Source organism: Pleurodeles waltl, chromosome 10, assembly GCF_031143425.1.
Source record: "Pleurodeles waltl isolate 20211129_DDA chromosome 10, aPleWal1.hap1.20221129, whole genome shotgun sequence".
NCBI classification, from domain to species: Eukaryota; Metazoa; Chordata; class Amphibia; order Caudata; family Salamandridae; genus Pleurodeles; species Pleurodeles waltl.
In genome coordinates this window covers 79,462,562-79,488,036 of record NC_090449.1, presented here as the reverse complement: position 1 = coordinate 79,488,036, position 25,475 = coordinate 79,462,562, and the positions used below count along the sequence as shown (strand labels likewise).

Genomic DNA, 25,475 nt, shown 5'->3' with positions numbered 1-25,475 from the left:
GAAACTAAGAAATATCTACTGCGTTTTCTCCAGAATATCTTTTGAAGGATAGTTCACTTCAAACATAGCAATCAGCCTGAACGAATGAAAACACAGTAAGTAAGCTGAGTCTTGGAGTGAGAAAAATGTGACCCAATCAGAGCCTGCACTGCGATTTCGTTCCTACATAAGTAAACAATAAATGCCTTACTATTAGAGGCCAAATTTCAGGAGGTATGCTACTTGTCATACAACCTAAATGTCTCCATTTTACATTTAAGCCTCTTAAACACCTGTAATATCTCGACCTATTACATCTGTGCTAAATCATTCTCTCCCCTTCCAAAGAGATGACAATATGTCCACAGTACTCTCTATTAATTGCATCGGAACCAACGACCCAGTTTCAACTGTAATGTGTTTTTTACCATGACAAGATGAGAAATTAAACTATAACCTTGAACATGGCTTCATGGGTTTTAACCAATGGCCATCCAACGCTATAAGCAGGAGCCAGAGTAAAAAAGACTAAATCAATTGAGTTGTTCAATGCATTAAATGGTGCATTCATATGTGCATGGCATAATGCATGAAAATGTACAAGTTAATTAAAAGCATGAAATTCCAGAAGCGACTTATATGAATGCTTCACGCAGGAAGCATATCTCTTCCCAAACCCAGATAAGTTAAGGAGTTTCAAATCTGAGCACATATATATCACTCTCTGCTAACTAGATATTTCAGATGCTTGCTTTATGCACAATGGAACAATCTTCAGAGAAGTCAAAGGCCACTAGGTGAAACATACACCAAGCAGCCCAAAGAAAGACGGTTTGCGCCAGATAAATTTCTTGTACACTGAATTCATCACTTGGCGTGTCTACCTACAACTATTACAGATGAGTGAGAGACTTTGTGACCACAAGCTATAAAAACACTACAATATGATTTCGAAGTAGTCCAACCTAACCTCTTCAGGAAGGTGAACGTGAAACCCCTTTACACTTTTACATTTCCAGACAAGTTTCGGCTGGCTTCGAAAGGGTCTGCTATTTTGCATGAAAGCAAATTTATTCTTATCCCAGTTCTGGAGCTGGAGGAGGCAAACATCTGTGAAAATAAATGAAATGCATTACTAAAGTCAATTTATATTTGAGAGAATGTATAGAGATTTAATTTTTCGAAGTTAAATGATGTTGCATGAAACTTGTTGCACCACACAGGTGGTATGTTCATCTCATATTAACTTTGAGCATTCAAAATGACTGCCTTCTCCCTTCCATTAATATACCCACAACGCATTACTAGGGCAATCGATAACAGCACCCATTTTAGGGTAATGAATAGGTCTGAAACATGCCGATCTTCTTAGTAAGGATCAAATTTTTCCCCTTATTATTTTACTCATACCACCTGGGGACCATAAGAAATAAGTTACTTACCTGTAACTGTAGTTCTCCAATATTGGACACTTTCATAGATTCACATGCTTGAATACTTCCCCGTCGTCGCGATGGGAGTCCCCAGTGGAATACAAAACCAGGCCTGAAGATGTATGCACACAATACATGAACTAGGCCTCAATACAATAACCCATCATAGTCGTTTTGTAAAATAGACCCAAACTCAAACATGAACCAATCAGATTGCCTCACCCCTCTAGAACCTCCTGTAAGGAGCTGTCTTCCCCCAGATTTTCCAAGCACAAGTGCTGAAATAACCCAGCACACTGATAAGACAGAAGGTAAGCTCCTCCGGGGAGGTGGGCGGGCCACGTATGAATCTATGAAAGTGTCCAATACTGGAGAACTACAGTTACAGGTAAGTAACTTATTTCTTACTCCAGTATTGGAACTTTCATAGATTCACATGCTTGAATAAGATTAGCAAGCAGTAAGCAACACATTTTCTGAAATACTGTCTATCTCAATCATTATAAAACAGTGTCATTAGACAGTTACATGCAAAGCAATGAAAAAATGCCTTAAAACATATATGAATATGCAAGAAAGGTACGTTAATAATAACCAGAAAATGTGATGAATTTAGAAGCGGATGGAGGGAAACAAACAGCTCACCTTATCTGAACAAATGTCTAAGAACTGCTTGACCCACTGCGGCATCATCGAGCGTCTCAGCATCCCGGCAGTAATGCTTTGTGATGGTGTGTGTTGTCCTCCACATGGCTGCACAACACATGTCTGGAAGGGATACCCCAGAGAAGACTGCACAAGTAGTAGACACTGCTCAGGTAGAATGTGCACAAACTTTAGTGTCTAGCGGTCGACCAGCTTTCTGGTGGCAAAAGGCTATGGCACTGGAAATCCATCTAGAGATGTTTTTTTTAGAAACAGAAAGCCCTCTCCTGGACGCACTAAATGCCACAACCAGATGACTGGACTTTCTGATTGAGGATGTCCGCTGCAAATAAAATGTAAGGCATCGTTTGACGTCCAAGGAATGCAGCGATCCTTCTGCCCCAGACTGGGACCGTGGAAAGAAAGTCTTAAGGACTACTGGCTCGTTAATGTGGAAATCAGTTGGCACTTTTGGGATAAATTTCGGGTTTGTCCGTAGGATGACTGTGTTGTCTGTAAATCTCATAAAAGGCTCTTGGATGGTAAAGGCTTGAATCTTGCTTACTCTGCGAGCAGATGTTAGCGCTAATAGGAGCACTACCTTCTAGGTAAGATACTTAATGTCTGATTTATGAATAGGTTCGACTGACTCCTTCATCAACTGACTCAGGACTGTATTCAGTTGCCAAGATGGAGGAGGTTGTTTGGCTGAAGGAAAGGATCGGAATAACCCCTTCATAAACTGCTTTATAAGTCGATGAGACCAGAGGGACGGTCCTTTGGATAGTCGTCTATATCTGGAGATAGCAGCTAAGTGGACCTTAATGGATACATGGGCGAGACCAGACTTCGCCAGGTGGAGAAGGTGCGGTAAAACCTGTTCTGGAGCAGATGTAAGCAGATGAATGTTGTTCGCAGTACACCATAAACAAAACCGCTTCCATTTTAAGGTATACGTCTTATTGGTGCAATCTGCACGTGCTATAGCTAAAACTGTTTGACAGTCCATGGGAATATTTAGATGGCCGAATTCATTGAACTCAGGAGCGATGCTTGGGATCCGGATGCCTCACTTGGCCCTGGCTGATGGTGAGCAGGTACGGTATGGGAGCTAACCTAATGGGAGGACACGAGGACAGCAACAGAAGCTTTGTGTACCACAGTTGACGTGGCCAAGCTGGAGCAATTAGAATTATCTGGCAGGGCTCTGATTTTATCTTGCTGATGACCCGTGGAAGAAGGGGTATCGGAGGAAAGGCGTAAGCATAAATCCCTGACCGTGCTATTGAAAGGGCATTTCCCCACGACCCTGATTGGGGATGCCAGCTTGCATAAAACCGGCATTTTGCGTTCTGAGACGTCACAAAGAGTTCCAGGTTCGTTGTCCCCCACCTGCGGAAGACTGCATCCAGCATTGTCTGGTTCAGCTCCCTCTTGTGTGAAGATGTGCTTAGCCTGCTTAGTGAGTCTGTTGTGGTGTTGCTGACTCCCGGGAGATGTTCCGCCCATATGTGCACTGAATTCTGAATGCAGCAGGTCCAGATGAGTTGAGCTTCTGTGGAAAGTAAGTGAGACCAAGTTCCGCCTTGCTTGTTTATGTAGTGCATGGTGGTCGTATTGTCCGTCCGGACCAGCACCGATGAACCTCGGATTCACGGTAGAAAAGCTTGTAGTGCAAGGTACACAGCTCTGAGTTCAAGGAGGTTGATGTGTAGCGTCGCATGAGAATTGGGCCATCTGCCACTGACTTGCAGATCTTGGAGACATGCTACCCACCCTCCCATCGAAGCATCCGTTGTGATCGTAAACGGAGGGATTTGATTCAGGAACTCCAGACCTACTGAAATGTTTGCAGGCGTTGACCACCACTGGAGGGAGTGGACCATCCTTGGTGTTATGTGAATGATGTCCCCGAAGGACTCTTGCGCCTGCTTCCACAGTTTGTCGAGATCTTCCTGAAAAGGCCGCATCTGAAGACAACAGTGCGGAACTAGGCTGATACAGGAGGACATCATCCCCAGTAATGATTTGAACCTCTGAACGGAAAGAGAAGTTTTTTCTTCGAACTGAGTCTGCCAGGGTCAAAAGCCTGAGTTGACGTTCTTCTGCAGGAAAGGCTTTTACAAGAGTTGTGTCCAATATAGCACCCAGAAACACTATCCATCTGGTAGGTTGAAGCTGTGACTTGTCTCTGTTGAGAGTGAGACCTAGTTGCTGGAATAGACATAACTTGGTTGTGAGGAAGTGACGTAGGGCAGAGATGTTCGGAGCCTTTAGTAACCAATCGTCCAGATATGGGAATACCTGGTGCTTGAGACGTCTCAGATATGCAGCCACTGGGGCTAAGCACTTTGTGAAAATCCGGGGGACAGACTTGAGTCAGAAGGGTAGCACTCTGAATTGAAAGTGCTAGCCGGCTACCATGAATCTCAGAATTTTTCTGTGTTTGGGGTGAATGGGAACATGGAAGTACGCATCCTGCAGATCTAGGGAAGCCATTAAATCACCTCTGTTGAGAAGCTGTAATACATCCTTCAAAGTTATCATACCAAAGGATTGCTTTTTGAGATATTTGTTGAGCTGGCTCAGATCCAGGATGGGCCTCCACAAACGGGACTTCTTTCTGATGAGGAAGAATCGAGAATAAAAACCTCTTCCTCGCTCGAAGAGGGTAATACCTCTATTGCCCCTTTGGACAACATGCCCTGTATCTCTAGGAGGAGAAGATGTAGATGTTGTTGACGCTCCCGGGAAGGTGGAGTTTCGGGAGGCCTGGAAGTGAATTCTAGCAGATTGCCATGAGTAATGATATCCAGAACCCACTTGTCGCTTGTGATCTGCCTCCAACATCGTAGGTGACGAGTCAAGGATGGAGGGGTCGCCGGCCCCTGGAGGCTGTCATTGCCTATGCGAGGCGTCCTTGGACTGTCATCCCGATCTTCCTCTAGGAGGAGGTCTGCTGAATGCTGCTGCCAGAGGCTGCCTTTGATGGTACTGGGGTCTGGATGACTGATACTGGGAGGAATAGGCTGGATAACAAAAAGACTGGTAGCCACCTCGAAAGGAGGAGTGGCCTCTACCCCTGGCTCCCCGAAAGGGAGTGCGCTTGTACTGTAGGGATCCCAACGACCTGGCAGTATCAGCCTTAATCGCCTGAATAGCATCATCGACATGCTTGCCGAACAGGTCTTACCCATCGTACGGGAGATCCAGGATCTTTGTTTGGACATCCGGCCTGAAATTAGTGGCTTTGAGCCATCCCTGGCGCCTAAGACGGCTGAACCAGCCAGAAGCCTAAATCCCATGGCCGCAATGTCCAGGGCGCAGTCAATCACCTCTGCAGATGTTTGTTGACCCTCCATAATGATCTTTTTATGTTCTGACTTGGAATTTGCTGCACAGACCACAATTGCCGACATAGAAGAGAACCTCTTCCTGATATTGTTCAGATGCGTTCCGTCCTTATCAGGAGGAGCCGATAAAGGCGCTGAAGGGTTCTTGGAGCGTCTCTGAGCAGCCTGGGAAACCACAGAGTCTGGTTTTGGGTGACCCACCAGGCACGTAGGAGCGTCCTCTGTTGCCTTATACTTCTTGTCCAGCTTTGGTAACACCACTGGCACTGCCGCCGGGTTTTTCATTATCTCCAGCACTTGATTCCAGACATAGTCAATGATCGGGATAGCCCTAACTGATTTTCTGTGCGGCTCTTTAAAATCACACAGAAAACAGTCCTGCTGCGTAGATGGCAACTGCAGCTCAAACCACATTGCAGCTTTCTCTAAGAGGTTATGGAAAGAGACAATATCCTCAGGAGGAGATTCAACTGCTAACGGCTCCGGTGAAGGGGGTGCCAGGAGTACATACTTATCCCATTCGTCCTGGGGGGAGAGAACCTCCCCTTCCTCTGCCGCTTCATCAGAAGAGGCCTGGACCTGAGGACTCTGCGGAGCCTGAGGAGGAACTTGTGGCGTTGTAAGAAAGACTGGCAGAGGTGCCGGAGTAGCTGGAGCAGAAACTGCTGGTGTGGAATCTTTCTCCGGCTGAGGGTAGAAGCCTTCTCTGTAGTCTGCCAGCATAGCCTGGAGTTTGGACACTAGACCGGAGGGCAGAGATACTGTTCCCTGCTGTTGTGGTACTGGGTCATAGTACTGTTGGCCATAATCTGAATTGTCGTCCGAGTACTCCTGGCATTTTACGTATAGCTGTGAAGGACTTCTAGCTACTCCAAACATTGTATCTTGATCTGAGTCCTCATCATCATCGTCACCATCTAAAAACCTGGATGGCAAGAGTCTTGAAACTTTGCTTGGTGACGTAACAGAACAAGCTTTAGAGAGCCTTTTAAACGGAGTATGTTGTGCAGGTTGACCCAAAAGTAACGTAGATGGTCTTTGCCTTTTGGTTGGAAGCAATCTTGGCGTTCAAGACAAGAAACCAGTTGTCGTCGATGGGGCGTAGACGATACCGTTGTCGAAAATATTGTAGCCGACGCGTCAACGGAGGCGTCGTCGGAATCATCGTCGACGGGAGTGTCGTCAACGGCAGTGTAGTCAGCGAGAGAAGCGTCGACGAGATGGGACGCCCCGTCGACGAGGATGATAATGTCGTTGACGAAGATCCTGCAGCCGCTGCCGTCGACATGGAGATGGTTACCACCACCTGTGTCACAGATGAAACAGTTGTCAACAAGGGTATCGACGACAGTGGCATCGTCGACGGTGCTGAGCTAGGCTTCTTAAATCTGTGAAGCACTTTAGGAGGAGGAGTGGCTGGCTCTGAAGCAGTTTTCTTTGCTTTTTTGAGGGATTCTGTACTCAGTTTCTTCTTCTGTGGAGAGCCATGACCCTTTGGTGTCTTTTGCGCTATTTTCCTAGGTGGCTGTGTAGTATCTTCTTTAAGAGATGAAAGAAGATGAAGGCTGAATTGTTGTAGAACAGTCTTCTTTATTTTGATGAGATGAAGGTTACAGAAACTCCAGCCACACCTGCACACAGCTCCTCCAGCTCCAACTGCACCAGAATCCAAAACATTCCAGACAGTACAAAAGCTGGAGCAGGGGCAGCCAGAACATACCAACTATTACATTAAAAGAGAAAGAATAGATGACCTGAGAACAAAATAAGATTTACAACAAAATAAGGATTGCAATAAAATATAACCTAAAGAGACACATAAAATACTACACCAACTTTCCCCCTTTAAAAACAAAAAAAAATAAAAATAAAAATAAAAACATTAATAACAATATGAGGGAGAAAGGACCAGAAAACATATTTTTTTAGCTGAACAACTCTATTGAGATTCCTAATACGTCCGTCATCCACCTTAACAGCCCCTTTAAACACCTTGATAACTTTAAAACTTTACTGTAGTGAGACTGTCCACTGCTCGTTTCACCTGGCAACTTGACTTTGACAGAATCACCCACATTAACATGTATTTCTTTCACAGACTTGCTTACATCATATACAAGTTTCCTTTTCTTTTGACAACTCAAATTTCTGCTCACAGCAATATTTTTTTGCTTCTCATAGTCAAATTGTTCCTTAGTATAATTTTTAATCAATGGCGGATCTATCTTTGTGTGAGGAACACATTTTCTGAAGATGACAAAAGGAGTCTGACCAGTGCTTGAGTGAGGTGTAAATATGTAATCCTCAACTTTACGCTTAACCAAGCTCTCCCAATCACCCCCTAACTGATTTGCCAACTGCATGGTTTCTTTCAACGTCCTGTTAAAACGTTCCAGCATCCCATTGGTTTCTGGATGGTATAAAGCACATTTTTTGTGAACGATGCCCCTTTCCTTCAAAAACTCACACATTAACTTAGACGTGAATTGTACACCATTATCTGACAAAATGTATCTTGGATTGCCCTGCCTTCCGAACACTTCCGCCAAAAACCTTACTACCTTCAAAGAAGTGACTTCAGAAGAAATCATTATTTCAGGCCACTGTGACAACTCATCCATGAGGACTACTACATACTTGGAGAGTGTTCCAACACTTATAGGACCCAAAATATCAATCGATACTTCCTCCCACACCTCCTTGGGGACTTCCTTCAACACCATGGGTTGTGTCCTAAGCTTTAACGTCTTATCCGCCATTTTGCATTCTACACAATCAAGAACTTTTCTTTCAGCCGCTAGATCCATATCCAGCCACCAGTACACACCCCTCATTCTTTCTTTATTTTTACATATGCCATGATGGCCACTATGTGACAGATCTAATATACGCACACGTAATTTACATGGTGGAATCAACCTACACCCTCTTACAACCACTCCATTTTGTATAGAAAGCTCATGCCAAATTTTACTAAATTGCTCACTAAATCCCCCAGCATGACCAGGTGGTAATCCAGCAGACAGCAAGTCCTTGATCTTTAACAATTCTTCATCATCATTCAACTCTTGTTTCCACTCTTCCTCAGAAATACATCCACCTGTGATACTACAATCCTTTACTTCCTCGTCCACCCACCACGACTTATCATTTTCACACTCATCCAATTCTTTCTTCTTCAAACTGGATAAACAATCCGCAGTCCTGTTCTCACATCCAGGAACATACTTCACACTAAAATGATAATCTTGAAGGCCAACAATCCATTTACATATATACGACCTGAGACATTGTCCAAGCCTTTCTTCTCAAATATTTCACGAAGAGGTTTATGATCAGTATGTACCTCAAAGCTAGTACCCCAAAGAAATTGCTGAAACCTTTTGACAGCCCAGAATATGGCTAAGGCTTCCTTTTCAATCGTTGAGTACTTACATTCCGCTCCTCGTAAATCTTGTGAAGCAAAAGCAATAACATTCACCTTGCCATAATTGAATTGTTTCAAAACACAACCTAAGCCTTTCTCTGAGCCATCTGTAGTAATTGAGCAGGAAAGACCAGGTTGGAAACTGCTAAGCAATTGCGCTGAAGACAAACCAAACTTTAAGTCCTCAAACTCCTTTTGGCATTCTGAATCCCAAATAAAATCAGTACTAACTTGAGCAGACTCCTGATAGAACAACTCCTTTTAGCCAAATCAGGTATAAACCTAGCGTAAAATTCTACCATCCCAAAGAAAACGTGAACTTCACCCTTATTTTCAGGAGCAGAAAAATCAGGAATAGACCTCACCAGCTCCTCCTTAGGTCTGACTCCTTTGCCTGTTATTATATTACCTAAATACGAAATTTCCGATTTGAAGAACTTGCAATTGACACCTTTCAATGTAATTCCTTTCAAATTAAATGTATCGAGCACCTTCCTGACCAATTCTTTATGTCGTTCTATGGTATTTGTGAAAATAAGAACATCTTGAAAATATTTCACACTAACAATATCACCTAGTATTTCATTCATTAGTCTATGAAAAACTGATGCTGCTGAACAGAGTCCGAAAGGCATTCTATTGAACTTGAACACCCCAAAAGTTGTAATAAAAGATGTGAGCAACTTGGACTCTTCGCACAATTGCACTTGATGGTATGCTGAACTCAGATCTAAGGTGGTGAAGAACTTGGGATCCCCCAGAGAACTAACCATCTCGGTTATATTAGGTAGAGGAAACCTATCCTCAATGACTACCTTGTTTAAATTGCGTAAGTCAACACACAGTCTAATGTCTCCATTACTTTTAGTTGCAACCACAATCGGAGCGATCCATTCAGCCGCCTCTACTTTCTCAATTATGCCATCAGGCATAAGCCACTGAAGTTCCATCTTTACTTTGCCTCGCATACTGAAGGGAATGTTTCTGACCTTACACGCGACTGGAGAAGCATTGTTTTTTAGTACAATGCGATGCTTATACCCTTTGACGCAGCCCACCTTACTATCGAAAACATCCGGAAATTACTTCATCAATTCTTCACCCCAACTACAAACCTTCTGCACTTGTACTTGGGGTACAGAGTTGGGATTTAATATAGTTCTCAACAATTTTTGATGCAGCCAACTCAATATGGTATCACCTACAACAGGAACATACACCTTCTCTTCAATCGTGTTCCCTTTTAATACAATTCTAGCATCGAAGTAACCCTTTAACTCTACAGGTTTCCCATCATAACTGAAAGGTGTAACATCAGGTGATTGAAGAGTCACTTTGTTCAGAAAATATTTAGTATAATCAGTATCTGAAACTAAAGTAAACTTTGCCCCTGAGCCCATCATCATTGGTATTTTAGCACCATCAACCTCCACAATATCTGTAGGATACTCACATCGAACATTGGTGATACAATTCACATCATTAACTATTTGTAAAATAAAACTTTTCCCATCATCATCCTCTTTGTCACACTCAACCTCATTCACTTTCATAATTTTCTTTTCTAAAGACTTGCAACATCTGGCAAAATGACCTTTCTTGCCACACTTTTAACACACCATATTAAAAGCAGGACAATTTCTGCTAATGGCTAAATGTGATGGAGAATTGCATCTGAAACACAATAGTTTTGTTGTTGCACTGAAATTCCCCCTAGGTTTAGACTTGGCATCTACGGATTGAATAGCATTAGATACACATTTTGATTTTCTTAGATCCTCAATACAAGATTCAGAATGCTCTATCTGTTTGACCACAACCAACACCTTCTCCAGGGTAGGATCTCCTTTTGACCACAAGGTTTCTCTTACTTTATCACTTCTGCACTCTAACATGAATTGATCTCGGTTAAGTTCATCTAAAGTATCTCCAAACTTGCATTGAGCTGCTAATATACGTAGATTTGTTACGAAGTCCTCGATAGTTTCAATATCGTTCTGTTTACATTTTCCAAATTAATATATTTGAAGAATAGTTGACACTTTAGGTAAGTAATGTCTGTCCAATTTAAGCAACGTTAGCTCAAATTCATTTAAAATAGTGTCTCCATCTGCACCATCTGGAGTATTGATCGAAGGTAATTTCTCCAAAATGTCCTGACCTTCCGCTCTAAGACAGTGTTGAAGAACAGAGGTCTTCCTGTCTGCCGATAAATTGCTGCCACAAACACGACTATAGGTAAGAAATACTTTTTTCCATTTGCTCCACGGAATAGGTGGATCTCCTTGTAATGACAAAAAGAAGGGCGGCGGAGTAATATTCTGCATAATTCCAAAAACAGATGTGGAAGAAGAGCCAAGGAAAAAGAAAAGAAAAATGAAAACAAACAAAAAGGTATACTCAGACCTTAGATGGTGGTAATAAAAATAAATGTAAATGAACTGGAGTCTCGTAATATAGATTGTAAAGTCCAGAGGAGCTGGAGGAAACCTCATATTTATTTGACAATATTTGAAGCCAGCAGGTAGTTTTAAAGTAAGCATGAAGCCAAAAATAAAAAAATATTCAAATGCTTAAAGCATGCCCATACATAGTGCTGAAAACGTGACTTAGAATTCCCAAACTACGTGCAAGTGAGAAATAAGAGAGCGATTAGTACTCAGTTAATGGCACTGGAAGCAGCGAATCCTCATGAGATTAGTCTTCAATTTGCTAAGAAAGCTCCATCATAAAGTCTCTAGCGGCATGCGCTGAATGAAACAAAGCTGCGTGAAGAGATACAAGTCATGCGCTTGTAAAGATAACAAGGCCGCTAAACAAACTCAGGTAGGGAAGCTTCATCTCGATATCTCTAGCAGCGCTGAAGCAGTTTTCTTTGCTTTTTTGAGGGATTCTGTATCCAGTTTCTTCTTCTGTGGAGAGCCATGACCCTTTGGTGTCTTTTGCGCTATTTTCCTAGGTGGCTGTGTAGTATCTTCTTTAAGAGATGAAAGAAGATGAAGGCTGAATTGTTGTAGAACAGTCTTCTTTATTTTGATTAGATGAAGGTTACAGAAACTCCAGCCACACCTGCATACAGCTCTTCCAGCTCCAACTGCACCACAATACAAAACATTCCGGACAGTACAAAAGCTGGAGCAGGGGCAGCCAGAACATACCAACTATTACATTAAAAGAGAAAGAATAGATGTCCTGAGAATAAAATAAGATTTACAACAAAATAAGGATTACAATAAAATATAACCGAAAGAGACACAGAAAATACTACAGGCTCTTGTCCCTCATAACTTTATTGTTTTCTTTTCAGAGGTGTTTTAGGGGCAGAAATAGAAGAAGAGGCACTGTCCTCATCAGAGGCAGAGTTTCCAGTCTTACCTCTTTGTACCACAACAGAAGGCGACCCTCCCTGTCCTTCAGGATCTTAGTAGAAAACGTCCTGCAGATTTTCCAGTCCTTAGTCTTGTGGCTGGGGTACATGCAGTAAATACACTCCTCATGTGGATCCTCCACATATAATCTCTTCTTTAAACATGAGGCACAGGATCTGAAAAGGCCTTTCTTTGGTGTCTCTGACGTGGCAGCCAGTTTGAATCACCAGAGTAGATAGAAATATCCAAAAGCTGTAGAAACAGGCCTTCTGACAGAAAATTTTGAGCAGAGCAGAGCTCAAAGGAGACTCCTCAGCACAACGTGCGGTGGTAAATCTGAGGGAAGGCAGCTCCTCACAGGAGGTTCTAGGCGGGTGAGGCAATCTGATTGGTTCATGTTTCAGTTTGGGTCTATTTTACAAAATGACTATGATGGGTTATTGTATTTAGGCCTAGTTCATGTATTGTGTGCATACATCTTCAGGCCTGGTTTTGTATCCCACCCGGGACACCCATCTCGACGACGGGGAAGTATTCAAGCATGTCAATCTATGAAAGTTCCAATACTGGAGTAATAAAAGTTTTAGTTTTAACAGTTCCCCTCGCTACTACATTTACATATCACACCCACACCAGTTTATAAAGTCCCTCTCATTCACAGGAAGCGTTCTCCTGCTTTCCATTCTCAAAAGCTCCTCTGTTCTCTCAGGTTAGAGACCACATTGGTGGTTTCACAATAATGCAAGGAGGGGCCCCATGCGGAAGCATGACTTTTATGGAAGCGTGAGGGGTCTTAGGCCTTAAATATTGACTTTCATCATTATGTTCTCAAGCTAAGGCCTTATTTGTCTTTGTGATTTAAGTGATGTAGAAGGATATGCCCTGACAGCAACTCTCTACCCTGCTTTGGTTATCAGATAAGTACAAAAATATCTCATCAGTGAAGTAAATAATGGTGATCAGTTTTCACTAGGGCTATAGCCCATTTTAATAGTGCCTTCACTTTTCCAGAAAAAATAAGTAACCTTCTGTTCTTGTTTCCTGATCTTATATTTGCAGGCATTTGTGCATGCAAATAAGAGCTGATTTCTGACACTGACCTGCAGAAAGAACATCCTATTGCATTTTTATTCGCAACTGGTGCAGAGATCTGCACACTTATGTGGGACCTCTGTCCTTTTTGCAACTAAAATAAATGTTGCGGTTTAGTGATCTATGTACCTTGAGACCTTGTAATCCCAAGGGATCCCAGATTTCTATTTTTCTAAAGTAAAAAAAAAAGTTATAGCTGGGACATTGAATTAAACCCCACCACTGGTAATTACTCAGAACACATTGCAATCCACGTTTTTTTGCCCACTATGCCACCTCAGATTAGACTTGATCCAATAGGAACAATACAACCTGAACTGCCAAGCCAGGTCCTCTTGGAACCAGAACTCAAGCTACTCAAGACCAGTATTGCCCTAGCTGGGGTTCCTCAGTCGGGTGCAGCTTACTTCCAATGACAAAGTGAGCATGAGACACCTGTTGGGGCTTACCGACTGCTCTTGGGGCTTCACACTGAAGTAAACAAAAAAAAGTGATGAGTTTATCTCAGCCGCTTGAAATTACTCGACCCACATTCCAGTCAATACTTTTTTTACCCACAGTGCCTCCTCAGATTTGTCCCAGCCATATGCAAATCATCCTTGAGCCTGACTATGTAGGAATAGTCCACTATGAACTGCCCAGCTAGATCCTATATTTCTAGTCAGCGGGCTATGGCATATGCCCTAAAGATGATGTGGTGTTCCACTAGCTTTCTTGATAATCCTGGTGTCATGCATTGGTTACTGGGCCCAACCGTGGTAGTTGAGGCCTTTTACTCCTAATGTCCCAGGGCCCAACCTACTATGACTCCTGAACAACTGGGATAAGTACCCATCCTGCACTTGACTCTCAGTGGTAGCTGTGGAAGAGCAGTCAAAGGCTCCCTAGAGGTGGGGAAGGTGTCAATCCAGATTAACAAACATGACTCATAACTCAAACAGAGAGCAGCACTATCAATAAATCAAGGTCCAGTCAAATACTTTTTTATGCTAAAAAATAAGTATTTTATTTCTAATTCCACACATTCAAAGGCAGGTTTTGACATTTACAGACAACTACATATTTTCCCCTTGAGGGTGGGGCACTAATGGTTCACTGGCAAATCCCTGTCCCACCCTCTCCTTGCAATGTGGACCGGATTATTCCCCATTTACTGGTGACCGCGTCCATGGAATGCTCCATAGTAGGCCTTAACTCGCCTCCACTCTATCTCTTATGAAATAGTCAAGTGTCTTGCCGCCACAGTGCTCTTAGCAGCAAGCCCCCTGGGGCCGTTAGGCCCATTACCAGCCTTACCCGCTCCTGCAGAATGGAACTGTTCAGCCTTTCAGTGGGTGCCCCTTCTGCAGGCACTCACAACGCCACAGTCCTGCTCAGTGAGTCTGCTGGGGGTAGGGCAGCACTCAACAAATGCATGATCATATCTGAACCTACGCGGTCGGTCCTGGCAGTGATCGGCGGTGTTCCTGCACAGGATGCTCTGTGCTCCCTAAGTGAGGGGCGGTAGGGTCTGATTCCAATGGTCCTGATCTGGGTGCCAGTGATGAGACAATGTGTCCACAGTGTCCTCGCTCAGTCCATGGGATCTGGTCAGATGCAGTCCTTGATGCTCTATGACTGACGGGTCATCGTGGCTTCACAGTCTCGGGTTTTGGCCTGATCCGCACAGCACAATAATTTCTGGCAGCCAGTCCTGGCAAATGGGTTTGCTGTACCACTTCCACCCGGCCCTCTCTGCATGGCAGTCAATACTATTGGGTCCGCTTCCTGATACCAGATACCCTGCTATGATCCAGAGACCCTGCTACGATCCAGCACACTCTCCTTCCTGAGATGTGTCCAGGACCCTACCTAGTGATTTGTCACTGAATCAAAAAGCAACATTTGAAGTGTATAGGGGGAGTCTCCCTCTCTCCCTTCTCCAGTTTCTCCCACCCAGCTCACAGGAATGCAACAATACACAAATGGTGTCTGGGGAGATTCCGCTACCTCGTCTTATCTTCATCAGGCGAGCCTAGGCTTTTCAAAATGGAACTCAGGGTCCTCCATCTAATGTACAATTACAGACACACCTGCACTCAGTGTATGTACAAGGACACACACAGTCCAGGACTGTTACCACCATGTATTGTGTCACCACAGACACACATATACTCGGCACACACATTCACTCTGTGCGCACTGCTCAGTACTGTAGCCTTTCTTTATTGTTAGCTGCAGGTGCACACACACAGCAAGCGACACATTCACTATACATATTCTGCTCAGCACTCCGCCCTTCATGTATTGTACTACTCACAGGTATACATAAACCCAGTACATGCATTCACCATGCGTGCTCTGCACAGTACTCCTCCTACCACGTACTGTACACTACCCAGGCACACATACAGCCAGTGCAGAGACACCACTCCTGCACTGTGCATCACTTCACATCTATCTGATGTAGGCCAAAAGTTAAACATTCAGCAACTAAACTTTAAAAAGGAGAGTGAGCCTGTAGGCCTCACATAAGTGACACAGGTAAAAAAGGACCTTTTCACTCCTACTGATCAGTACAAGGTATGCTGCCACCACCACGCTCGTGCTGCTTAACTCCTGGTGAAAGAAGCAGCATTCCACCACTTTGAGGTAACGGACTGGCCTCCCCACACCCAAGTCCAACAAGACCGCAATCTGTAAGACAGTCCTATGTCATGGCATGCACGCATAATCCACGATTGCCTATGACAACAAAAATCAGCATTAGGGATCCAGACAATAGTACAGTTGAACGCTCAGGGCAGAGTCCCAACACCTGATATTTCATAGTCTCATCTTGGGATCATGCCTATGCCACATTTCATTAACAGAAATTTAGGATCATCAGCTGTGGATGGAAAAGGGGTACTGGTCTGACGTTTAAACAATACCTTACTGTGTTTTATTTGAAAATGGAACATAGATATAGGCCCCTAGCAGTGCTCATCTGGTCTTCAATTACATCATCCTACCGGATGCTACAAGGTATTATTTCTATTTGGTCAGTAATGCGAACCTACATGTGCTTGCCACCAGCTTTCTAAACAGCTCTTGACTCTTAGATAGGTGGCACCCATTAGAGAGGATAGGCTTTTGTTACTATTGGTTTCACTTCCGCCTCAAAGCTAGAGCTTTTCCAATCTTTTACTGACCCAATGTGCTGCAGGGCCTAGACAGTGATGGCTACACTTTGAGTACAGGTTTGGAAGGATGACCACAAAAGTCCATCCTATTGCTGAATGAACAGCAGGCTTAAACATAGTAAAATCACTGTGCCTTTGCTAAACCAAGTACCTTTGTGTGAACGTTCCAACAAGTGGTGCATAAACATCTCCAACATATTTCAGTAGGTTTTCAAAGCAGTTCAGAAGGGACAGAAATGAAAAAGGTATATACTTTAGAATCTTACTAGATACCATGACACTTCCCATAGTCGGCGGGGTAAGAGAATGGCCTATTTGCTTAATGTGGCAACAATTGAGGTAAACTGTCCATTTTCAGTACAATTACCTAGCAATGTTTTTTTTAAAGCGGAGTTTTAGTAATAGGCCACATGGGTAACTCTGGAAAAATACCCAGTGTCAACTAGAGTTCACTTGCATACTTTCTACATAGCCAGAAATCATGTATGTGCCTATCAGAATGTAGCACACTTGACAAAACCTCTCTATGCACAGCAGACATGTGCTGCATTTATTGTGCTACTGCAATACCAAAATGTAATTCAAATATTGATAAAAATAACACAATTGTCTATTTAACTCCACGTCAGAGAAAAACAGACTTTCAGCTATTATGCTGGAGTATTTCTGATATAAACATAGTTTAAGGAAGCCAATAATATTAGAATGGTATTTAAATATTCTACAACACTGCTGTCACATCGTCAAAAAAGGAGACATGACACATAGAGGGTGACTTAACTGCTCTATTTCACCTGGCTTGGCATGAGGTTCTGCACACACTATCCCTCACCCAAGCTTTCTCCTTTTCTGTGTCCCATTCCGGTTCTGGGGGCCTCTTATCTCCTCCTCCTCCTCCTCACCTCCAGCTGAGGCACTGGCAACACAGCCGGCCGGAGGCAGAGTCAGGGTCCTAAACACCAGATTCCACAACTCCCCCTTTGCAAACACAAACCCACCAATGTTATGAGTTAGATGTCTTCAATCAGTCTGCGAGGTCTGGTTAGCACTCTGCCAGACCGAGTGATCGTTGGAGGGAGCATCATTTTCAGGAAGCATCAGTTCGGCCCTCCTGATCAGGCAGTCCAGGAGTTGCTGCATCACGCCTTGCTGCCAAGGTTGAGGATTCATCAGAGTCCAGGCTGTTTTCAGTGGTACGGAAGTGTGGTGCGTTTCTGATTACTGACTTTCCAGTTCGAGATGCTGTGACCATGCTCCCTTTGACTGCAGTGACTTGTAGTGGTTGAATGTTGTCTTGGGTGTACGCTTTATTTTGCTGTTTTGTCTCCTGTGCCCGTCCCTGATATCTGCATGAGCTTTCATCTTCTTTTTTCTCTCAGTTTGTAGTGTTAACCACGTCCAGGCTTACAAGGTATTCAGACGTCCACTGTGGTAACTTGGCACGCCGAGATCGCCCAAACATGAGTGTGGCGGGACATTCCCTGTTATTGAGTGTTCGGTGATCCAGTATGCCCACAAGACTTGACAGAACGCGTCTTCCAGTAGAAGTCCTTCTTCACTAGCTCTTTGTACAGTTTGTTTGAGTGTTGCCATGAAAAGCTCTACGATTCCATTGGCCTGAGGCCAGAGCGGGGTGATGCGTTGGTGTTTGATGTCAAGACCTCTTAAGAAACTTTTGAAATCACCACTGGTGAAAGGTGGCCCATTGTCAGACTTCAGAGTTATGGGAGATCCCCAGGTTGCAAAAGAAATCCTTCAGGACCCTGAGGACCTTGGTTGCACTGGTGGAGGAGATCAACTTGACCAGCGGGAACCTGGAGTATTCATTTATTATTACGGGAAGGTATTTGCCAGACAAGCCCAGATAGGCTCAAAACATGAGAACATCGTTAGGTGGGCTTGGAGCATCAGAACATCATTAGGTGGGTCAGCGGACATAAGGGCAGTGTGTCCAAGTTGGGTGTCATACTCTCTTCTGAGGAGAGGTGTCAAAAGAACTTCAGTTTGGTCTTATGGAACTCACACTAACTTGAGTTGAGGTATGCTTCACAGAGAAGATGATAGACCTTATCTAGCACACCATCATGCACCTCACAGTTGGCCCCAAAGATGCAGATGTCAACACTGTAGTTGTGTGCAGTGGAGACAGGCTGGTTGAGTTTTTGGATTACTTCTTGGAAGATCTTAGCCGCAGACGAAATGTTTAAATTCATTCTTGTATATCGATACAAACTCAAGTGAGTGGTAAATGTTGTGCTATTTCAGCACTGTTCCTCCAGCTCAATCTGATGGTAGCCCTTATCGAGATTGAATTTGGAAAATAGTTTGGAGTCTTTGAGTTGGGTAATCATGTCCGCAATGTGTGAGCCGGGGTGGCATTCTCTTTGTATTGCTTTGTTTGGCTGTTGTATGTAAACAAATATGCAGACAGCCCGTGGATTGTCCTTTTTTGGGACAAACACAATGGGAGACACCCACGGTGTGTGGCCTTCAGATGGCTCAATGATGTGTAGGCTGAGGATGTTGTTAATTTCCTTTTCCTCTGCCTCCTGCAGATGAAATGCAACTCTTCTATGTTGTTGCGCTACTGGGCAGACACCCATCTATCTGAAGGCAGACACAGGAGCCCTACAATATACCAAGGCCAGTAAAGAGGGCTGGAAAATGGTGAGTGAGGTCAGGGATCGTTTGAAGATGGAAATTGCTTGAGATGAGTCCTATTTCTGCTGCAGTGGCAAAGCTGAGGAGGCATGCTCCAGAGGTCTTGCCCTGTAATACATGGATGAGAACTGAGAGGGACTTCATACCATGTTACAAGGATGCAGTGAAGGTACCTTGACTGGAATGGTTTGGTCGTGACCCAAGTGTAAACTTGTACAGATGAGTGTTCAAGAAGCAGAATTGGGTCAAGGGTGTTGAATTGATCCCAGGACATGACACTGATTGGAACCCCACCATCACTGATGAAAGGGATGGACTGGTTGTTCAGGAGCAGGTGAACATCTGGGCACGTACTCGAGGTGTTTGGCAGATGAAAATGGTGAAAGACCTTGCTTCCTGCATGTACTTGTATGAGTCCAAGGCTAGTGACAGTTTCAAGACATAGGGCCCAGGGGATGGGTACCTGACAAACTGGACTCACACTGCGCAGTTTGTCATACCGTCTGCTATGGTCAGTAAAGTTGATGCTTTGACTGTGCATGGCAGACAGATGCAAAATTATTTTCTTTGCCATAGCCTTTGCACTCTTGACCTAGGGCTGGTTGTTTCCTTCATAGGGGCATTAGGCCATACCTGTAGCAGAATTTTTGGACCTCTGACTGCCTGTTCTTGGGTTTGTCTTTGCGTACTTGTTGATGACTGCTGATGGCCAGTAAAGGGTTTTACAGTATTTGCATCCACTCCCATGTCTGCCCCACCTGTTTTTCTGTGCGCTCTTCTGCGTGGGCTGTGGCAAGCATTTTGATTACAGAGTGTGTTTCATGAAGCATGCGACTCCAATAGGCTTCTGAATGGCAGCCATCAATAATCCTCAGGTGCATGGCCTCTTCAGGGTTGAGGGTTTCTAGGTGCTCAACGAAATCATACATCAACTCCTTTTGCTGCTGCTGAGATTTTCCAAACTTGTATGGTTCATAGTCTTCATTTGTGGTAGGTCTGAACTTCTTTGCGAGTTCATCTTTGAGTTTGCAATAAGTTTTGGCTTCTTCCTTTGGAATTTTCCTTACCGCTTCCTTGACGCAATCTCCTGCATGGTTTTTGAGATAGCAATTTTTTTGGGGTGTTATCAAGACTCCTCTAACGCCTCTATGAAATCATCAAATTTCTTGATGCAATTGGCTCACTGCGCCCCTATGTTGTGATTTTTGGATGCTTCATATGGGGTGGGTGGCTTCAGGAATGAAGCAAAGTTATAAACAGGTCGACAGTCGGTAGACATGATGCCATTGAGGAACAGGAGGCAGGCAGTGGATGTACCCCAGCAGGAGCTTTGGAAAATGGGAAATCACAGGAGTCAGACAGCCGGACAGAGAAGGCTGGTGTAAAGTTGAAAAGGGTCCTCCTAGTCATAGGTGTCTGCACTTAGTAGCAGGGAGGACACTCACGATGAATCAGCCCAAACCAAAAAGGTCACTGGATTGATGATGCAGCTGGGCAGAGTCCCGTTGTGTGTAGCAGTCATCGTATAGTGTGAGGGGTCTCTCACTGCCTTGTCGTCAGTTGTTGCATAGTAAAACAAGCATTTGCAATGCAAAGGTCTTGCGTTTGCTTGAGATAGAGCTATTAGCGTTGTAAATTCCTAACTGGACTTTTCTTGCCACACAAACTGAAAATATAAAGTAAAACAGTTGACATAAGTGAGCCGATTTAAGTTGTCACCGCCACTATGAGTATAAGCACAAAGGAGAGACACAAAAGGAAAAAGAAGTTCGATGTCAGTCAAAGTTATCAGCAAATGTGAAATTATCCATGTAACAGGGTAAATTGCCAAGGCAATAACAAAACCGCCCCAAGAAGGGGCAAAAGTAAAGCATTTACCAACGAAAACAAAGGATTTTGGAAAGGCAAGCCCAAGAGCGAATGAGAGTGACGGGCGTGCGGTGGGCGTAGTTAAAAGCCCGGATACATACCAACACGTCGGAAAAGCAGCGTTTGTGCGCTGCGATGCTCGACCTAAAAAGGCGGTGCGACACAAAGTGGGTAACTTAACTCCTTTATTTTACCTTGCTCGACATGAGATAGCACACACCATCCTTCACCCGAGTTTTTACTCTACTGCCCCCCCTCTGGTTCTGGGGGCCTCTTAGCTCGTTCTCCCCACTTCCAGCTAAGACTGTGGCGCCACTGCTGGCCGGAGGCAGAGTCAGGATCCTAAAGACCCGACTCTACAACTGCTAATATGTAACATGTTTTTTGTTCAGACTTGTCAAGGGTGTTGCTCAATTATACTTGCGGGCTTTGGAAATAAGCTGCTGTCTGTTCGGTGTGCAGGTCTGTTAGTGTCTAAATTGCAATGACGATTTCATGTTACACATCAATGATTATTTCCAAATTTTACCAGAAACGTTCCATGCCAGTTTCACAAATTTCCCAAGTGATCACATATTGTGATTGCATATTTCAATTTCTACTCTGCCCCCCCTAAAAGTCCATAACAGATGGCCGACTTTAATTCCGGTTGTACATTCCACACTTAACGCACACCCCGACATGCCAGTGACTATATTGCCTTAGGAAATTCCCTTGACAGTTTCTACATTGCTATGACAGTTTCCTTACTGTCACATCAAATTTACACCTATTCAGTTAAACATCTTTGCAATGGCTGGTACTATATTGCTACAGGAAAACTGTCATGCCAGTTTCACATTGCCCATCAGTCCGTACTGCACCCATGAAATTGCCATAATAATTGTTCATTGCTCCAGTTAAGCACACAGCCCCACGCCAGTTTTCACCCCCCCGCCGTAAAGGAGCCACCTTATTCTTGACGGTGAGCAACCAGATGTACTTCTTGTGGTTTCGTTTTAAAAATTGACTAACCTAGTAGAACTTTTCAAAGTTGCTGTGTCCAGGTTTTATTTTGTACCCAACTGTCATTTTCACCACCACTCATAAATATATACCCTCATCCTTGTAAACACCGACATAAAATATATCTTTCACATAATTAATTTTACAGTAGTGTTAAAATGTTAGCACACTCACTTTAAAATATATTTTGCTGCGTTCTAGAAGAAGGTTCCATTTTAATGATGTTTTCTGGTCTTCAGTGAGAGCGAGAAATTCCTTAACCTAATAAAAAGTGCATCCATTTACACATAGACAAAATAAAAAGATAAGAATCACGATGAGGACTTCTGCAATTTACATCTAAGATAGTTAACGAATACTACTAAATGACAGGTTTTAGTGCTTTGAAATTAAAAGGAAATATAGTTAAATCTGTGAGCTTTACATCCTTTGACCACACAGCCCTTTTTTTGTTAACTAATTAGCACAATTACGGTATTTTCTCTGGTTACCGATCGTGCTTATATTTCAAGAATGGCTAACACGAGATAGGACCTCTGTAATGAACCGATTAATGGCAAACTCCAAAGTACAAACCTTTGCTCTGCCCACTCTACTGGAAGCTAACACACTGGACAAACACTACTGTTTCTCTGCTTTATTGTCTTAATACATTTGTGGTAAGTGTTTCAGTAGTTTTCAATCCCCAGTGTACTGTAATGTCCTGAGAGTCACAGAGGAAACGATAGCTACTAAAACAAGAGTTGATTGATTGTACATCTCAGTTGTGATAGCTTATATTGGTACAACAGAAGTTCAGATTTACTATATGTTTGCATGTGTACTAATGCGACACAAGGCAGTGCATTTCAGGGCAAAAGACAGTACTGATTTTGCTCAGAACAAGTTATTTACCTTCCATAGCTCTCTTTTTGGTTTATATTCTATCTAACTGAAGATTACTCACCTTTTGTATATTGTCCAGGAGTACTGGATCCATAAATCTCAAGCAGCACCCCTGTGCACTCGTTGGTGGGGTCATGTAGCTCAGCACCGACGAAGTGATGTCCATAGCCACATACAGGCACCAACCATGCGCCTGAAGTCAGTTGCTTTTTAGGCTAGCCCTGCCACAGACGCATAGCCCATTAGCCAATTGACTGTGACTAGTGTGCAGATCTCTATACTTGGGACCTTTTTAGATGGTGAAAGGAGCACAGTTCACAGAATGGGGAGATTGGGAGGTCTGGTGAGGAATCTGTGGTTAGAGTATTCACCAGAAACAGTGCTACTGAAAGTAACAACCTTGTTTTTCTGATGGAAATTTCTAACCGCAGATTCTTCACCTTCTCTTTTTGAATAGATACCGAAGCAGTACCTGACTGAAAGGGAGGCTGTGAACGGGTTTACACAAAAAGCCTGGAAAGATGAGCAGACAAAGAGGGTCATTCTGACCCTGGCGGCCGGTGGCCGCCAGGGCCACCGACCACGGGAGCACCGCCGACAGGCTGGCGGTGCTCCAATGAGCATTCTGACCGCGGCGGTTCAGCCGCGGTCAGAAGCGGAAAGTCAGCGGTCTCCCGCTGACTTTCCGCTGCTCATTGGAATCCTCCATGGCTGCGGAGCGCGCTCCGCAGCCATGAGGATTCTGACCCCCCCTACCGCCATCCAGTTCATGGCGGGAAAGCCGCCATGAACAGGATGGCGGTAGGGGGGGTCGCGGGGCCCCTGGGGGCCCCTGCCGTGCCCATGCCAATGGCATGGGCACGGCAGGGGCCCCCGTAAGAGGGCCCCAAAATGTATTTCACTGTCTGCCTTGCAGACAGTGAAATACGCGACGGGTGCAGTAGCACCCGTCGCACCTTCCCACTCCGCCGGCTCGATTACGAGCCGGCATCCTCGTGGGAAGGTCGTTTTCCCCTGGGCTGGCGGGCGGTTTAACTGGAACCGCCCGCCAGCCCAGGGGAAAACTCGTAATACCCGCCGCGGTCTTTTGACCGCGGCGCGGTAATTTGGAGGGCGGGATCCTGGCGGGCGGCCTCCGCCGCCCGCCAGGGTCATAATGAGGCCCAAAGTGTCCTTCTCGAAGTACCTGTTGGTCCAGGCAGTAGTGTTTCATGAATGTATGAAGCTAAGCCCATGTAGCAGCCTGGCAAATATTGCTGCTTTTTGGACCAGTGCATAGCAAATTGTGATACAGAGCACAATCCAAAGAGTCAGTTCTCTTTTGCATTGGCAGGAATGCATGTTGCAGCCCTTTAAAAAAACACATCACAACAGGTCATTTAAATAAAGTTGGATGACCTGGAACTGCAAATAGGCTGAAGAAAAATACAAGCAACCTTTAACTGTGCTCAAGGCAAGTCCTTGATGGGCTAGGGACAACACAAAAAGAAACACTTTGGAAAGTTCTGCCTGAAGTGGGTAAATTAGCCAAATATCGTACTAAGCCACAAATTATTCCCACCTGCAGGTGTATAGGTGTATGCCTGTCTGCCAAGATGACATCAACAACCATGGGAGGGAGTTTGAATACAATCAACTGCTGCTGCTCAAACTCCAAGCATTAAGGAGAAGATTTTGCAGGCCCCGGTGCAAGACCCTGCAATGCTGTTACACAGAAGATCTTCCCGAAGTGGCAGCCTGATCAGAGGAGAGATGCTCATGACTGAGTTCTGGCTACCACAATCTCCTGGCCCATGGCACTAGGATGATGTGGGTCCAGTTGTTCCTGATCTTCAGAACTTGGGGCTGGCGAGGTAGCAACTGAATGACGCATAGACGTCTTAAGCGCTACTGAAGTCTGAATGCGCTCTGACAGAGAGCCGCCTGGGAAACTCCAGTGTGCAAAAGTGCTGAATTTGAGCATTCGCTGTGGTGGCAAAAAGGAAGATCCAAGGTTCTTCCTATTCGTAGAAGATAACTTGTGCCACCTCCCGTGTAACAGCCATTTGTGATCCTCCAAGCATCAGTGTGTGGGTTTGCCAAGAGATTCAGCTAGGTGGTTACTTTGAAAATCCCTTGGTGTTGAGACATGCAAAGCTTATGCAATATCAATATAGTCACACAGCACTATCACACATGAAAGAGCCACACAGTGTTACAAAAATAAAGGTACTTTATTATAGTAATACAAATACTAGAAAACTGTATAGGCAATCCCCCAACTGGAGGTAAAGAAACACCCTACTATATACACATTAGCAATCAGTTAAGAGCATAGAAAGCAATAGGCATTGGTAAAAGCAACAGCAAATAGTGAGAGCCCTAGGGGAGGGACAAAGCAGATAATAAAAAAGTGGAATGTGAAAGGAATGTCGCCCACCCAAGGAAGAGGAACCAGTAGAACGGAGCTAGAGGAGCTAGGAACCCCAATATATGAGTACCAGACTGATCCCCAGTGACCAGAAGAGTAGAGGTAAGTACCTGGTTTCCCCCAAAACCATCAGGAGGACTTTGGACATGGATTATGCAAGACACAACCAACCGAAATGTGGATC

At 44.2% G+C, this 25,475-nt stretch overlaps 1 protein-coding gene across 1 annotated transcript in view; it reads right to left on the bottom strand.

Annotated features, from left to right (window-relative positions):
- Positions 1-978: 978 nt before the first annotated feature.
- The window catches only part of MEIOB (meiosis specific with OB-fold), a 564,292-nt gene continuing 539,795 nt past the window's right edge, over positions 979-25,475 (bottom strand). The window contains exons 11-12 of the mRNA XM_069212275.1: positions 22,171-22,257; positions 979-1,089 (exon numbers count right to left, since the gene is read on the bottom strand). Coding sequence (XP_069068376.1) covers positions 979-1,089; positions 22,171-22,257 — 198 coding nt within the window. The remainder of the gene's footprint in view (positions 1,090-22,170; positions 22,258-25,475) is intronic.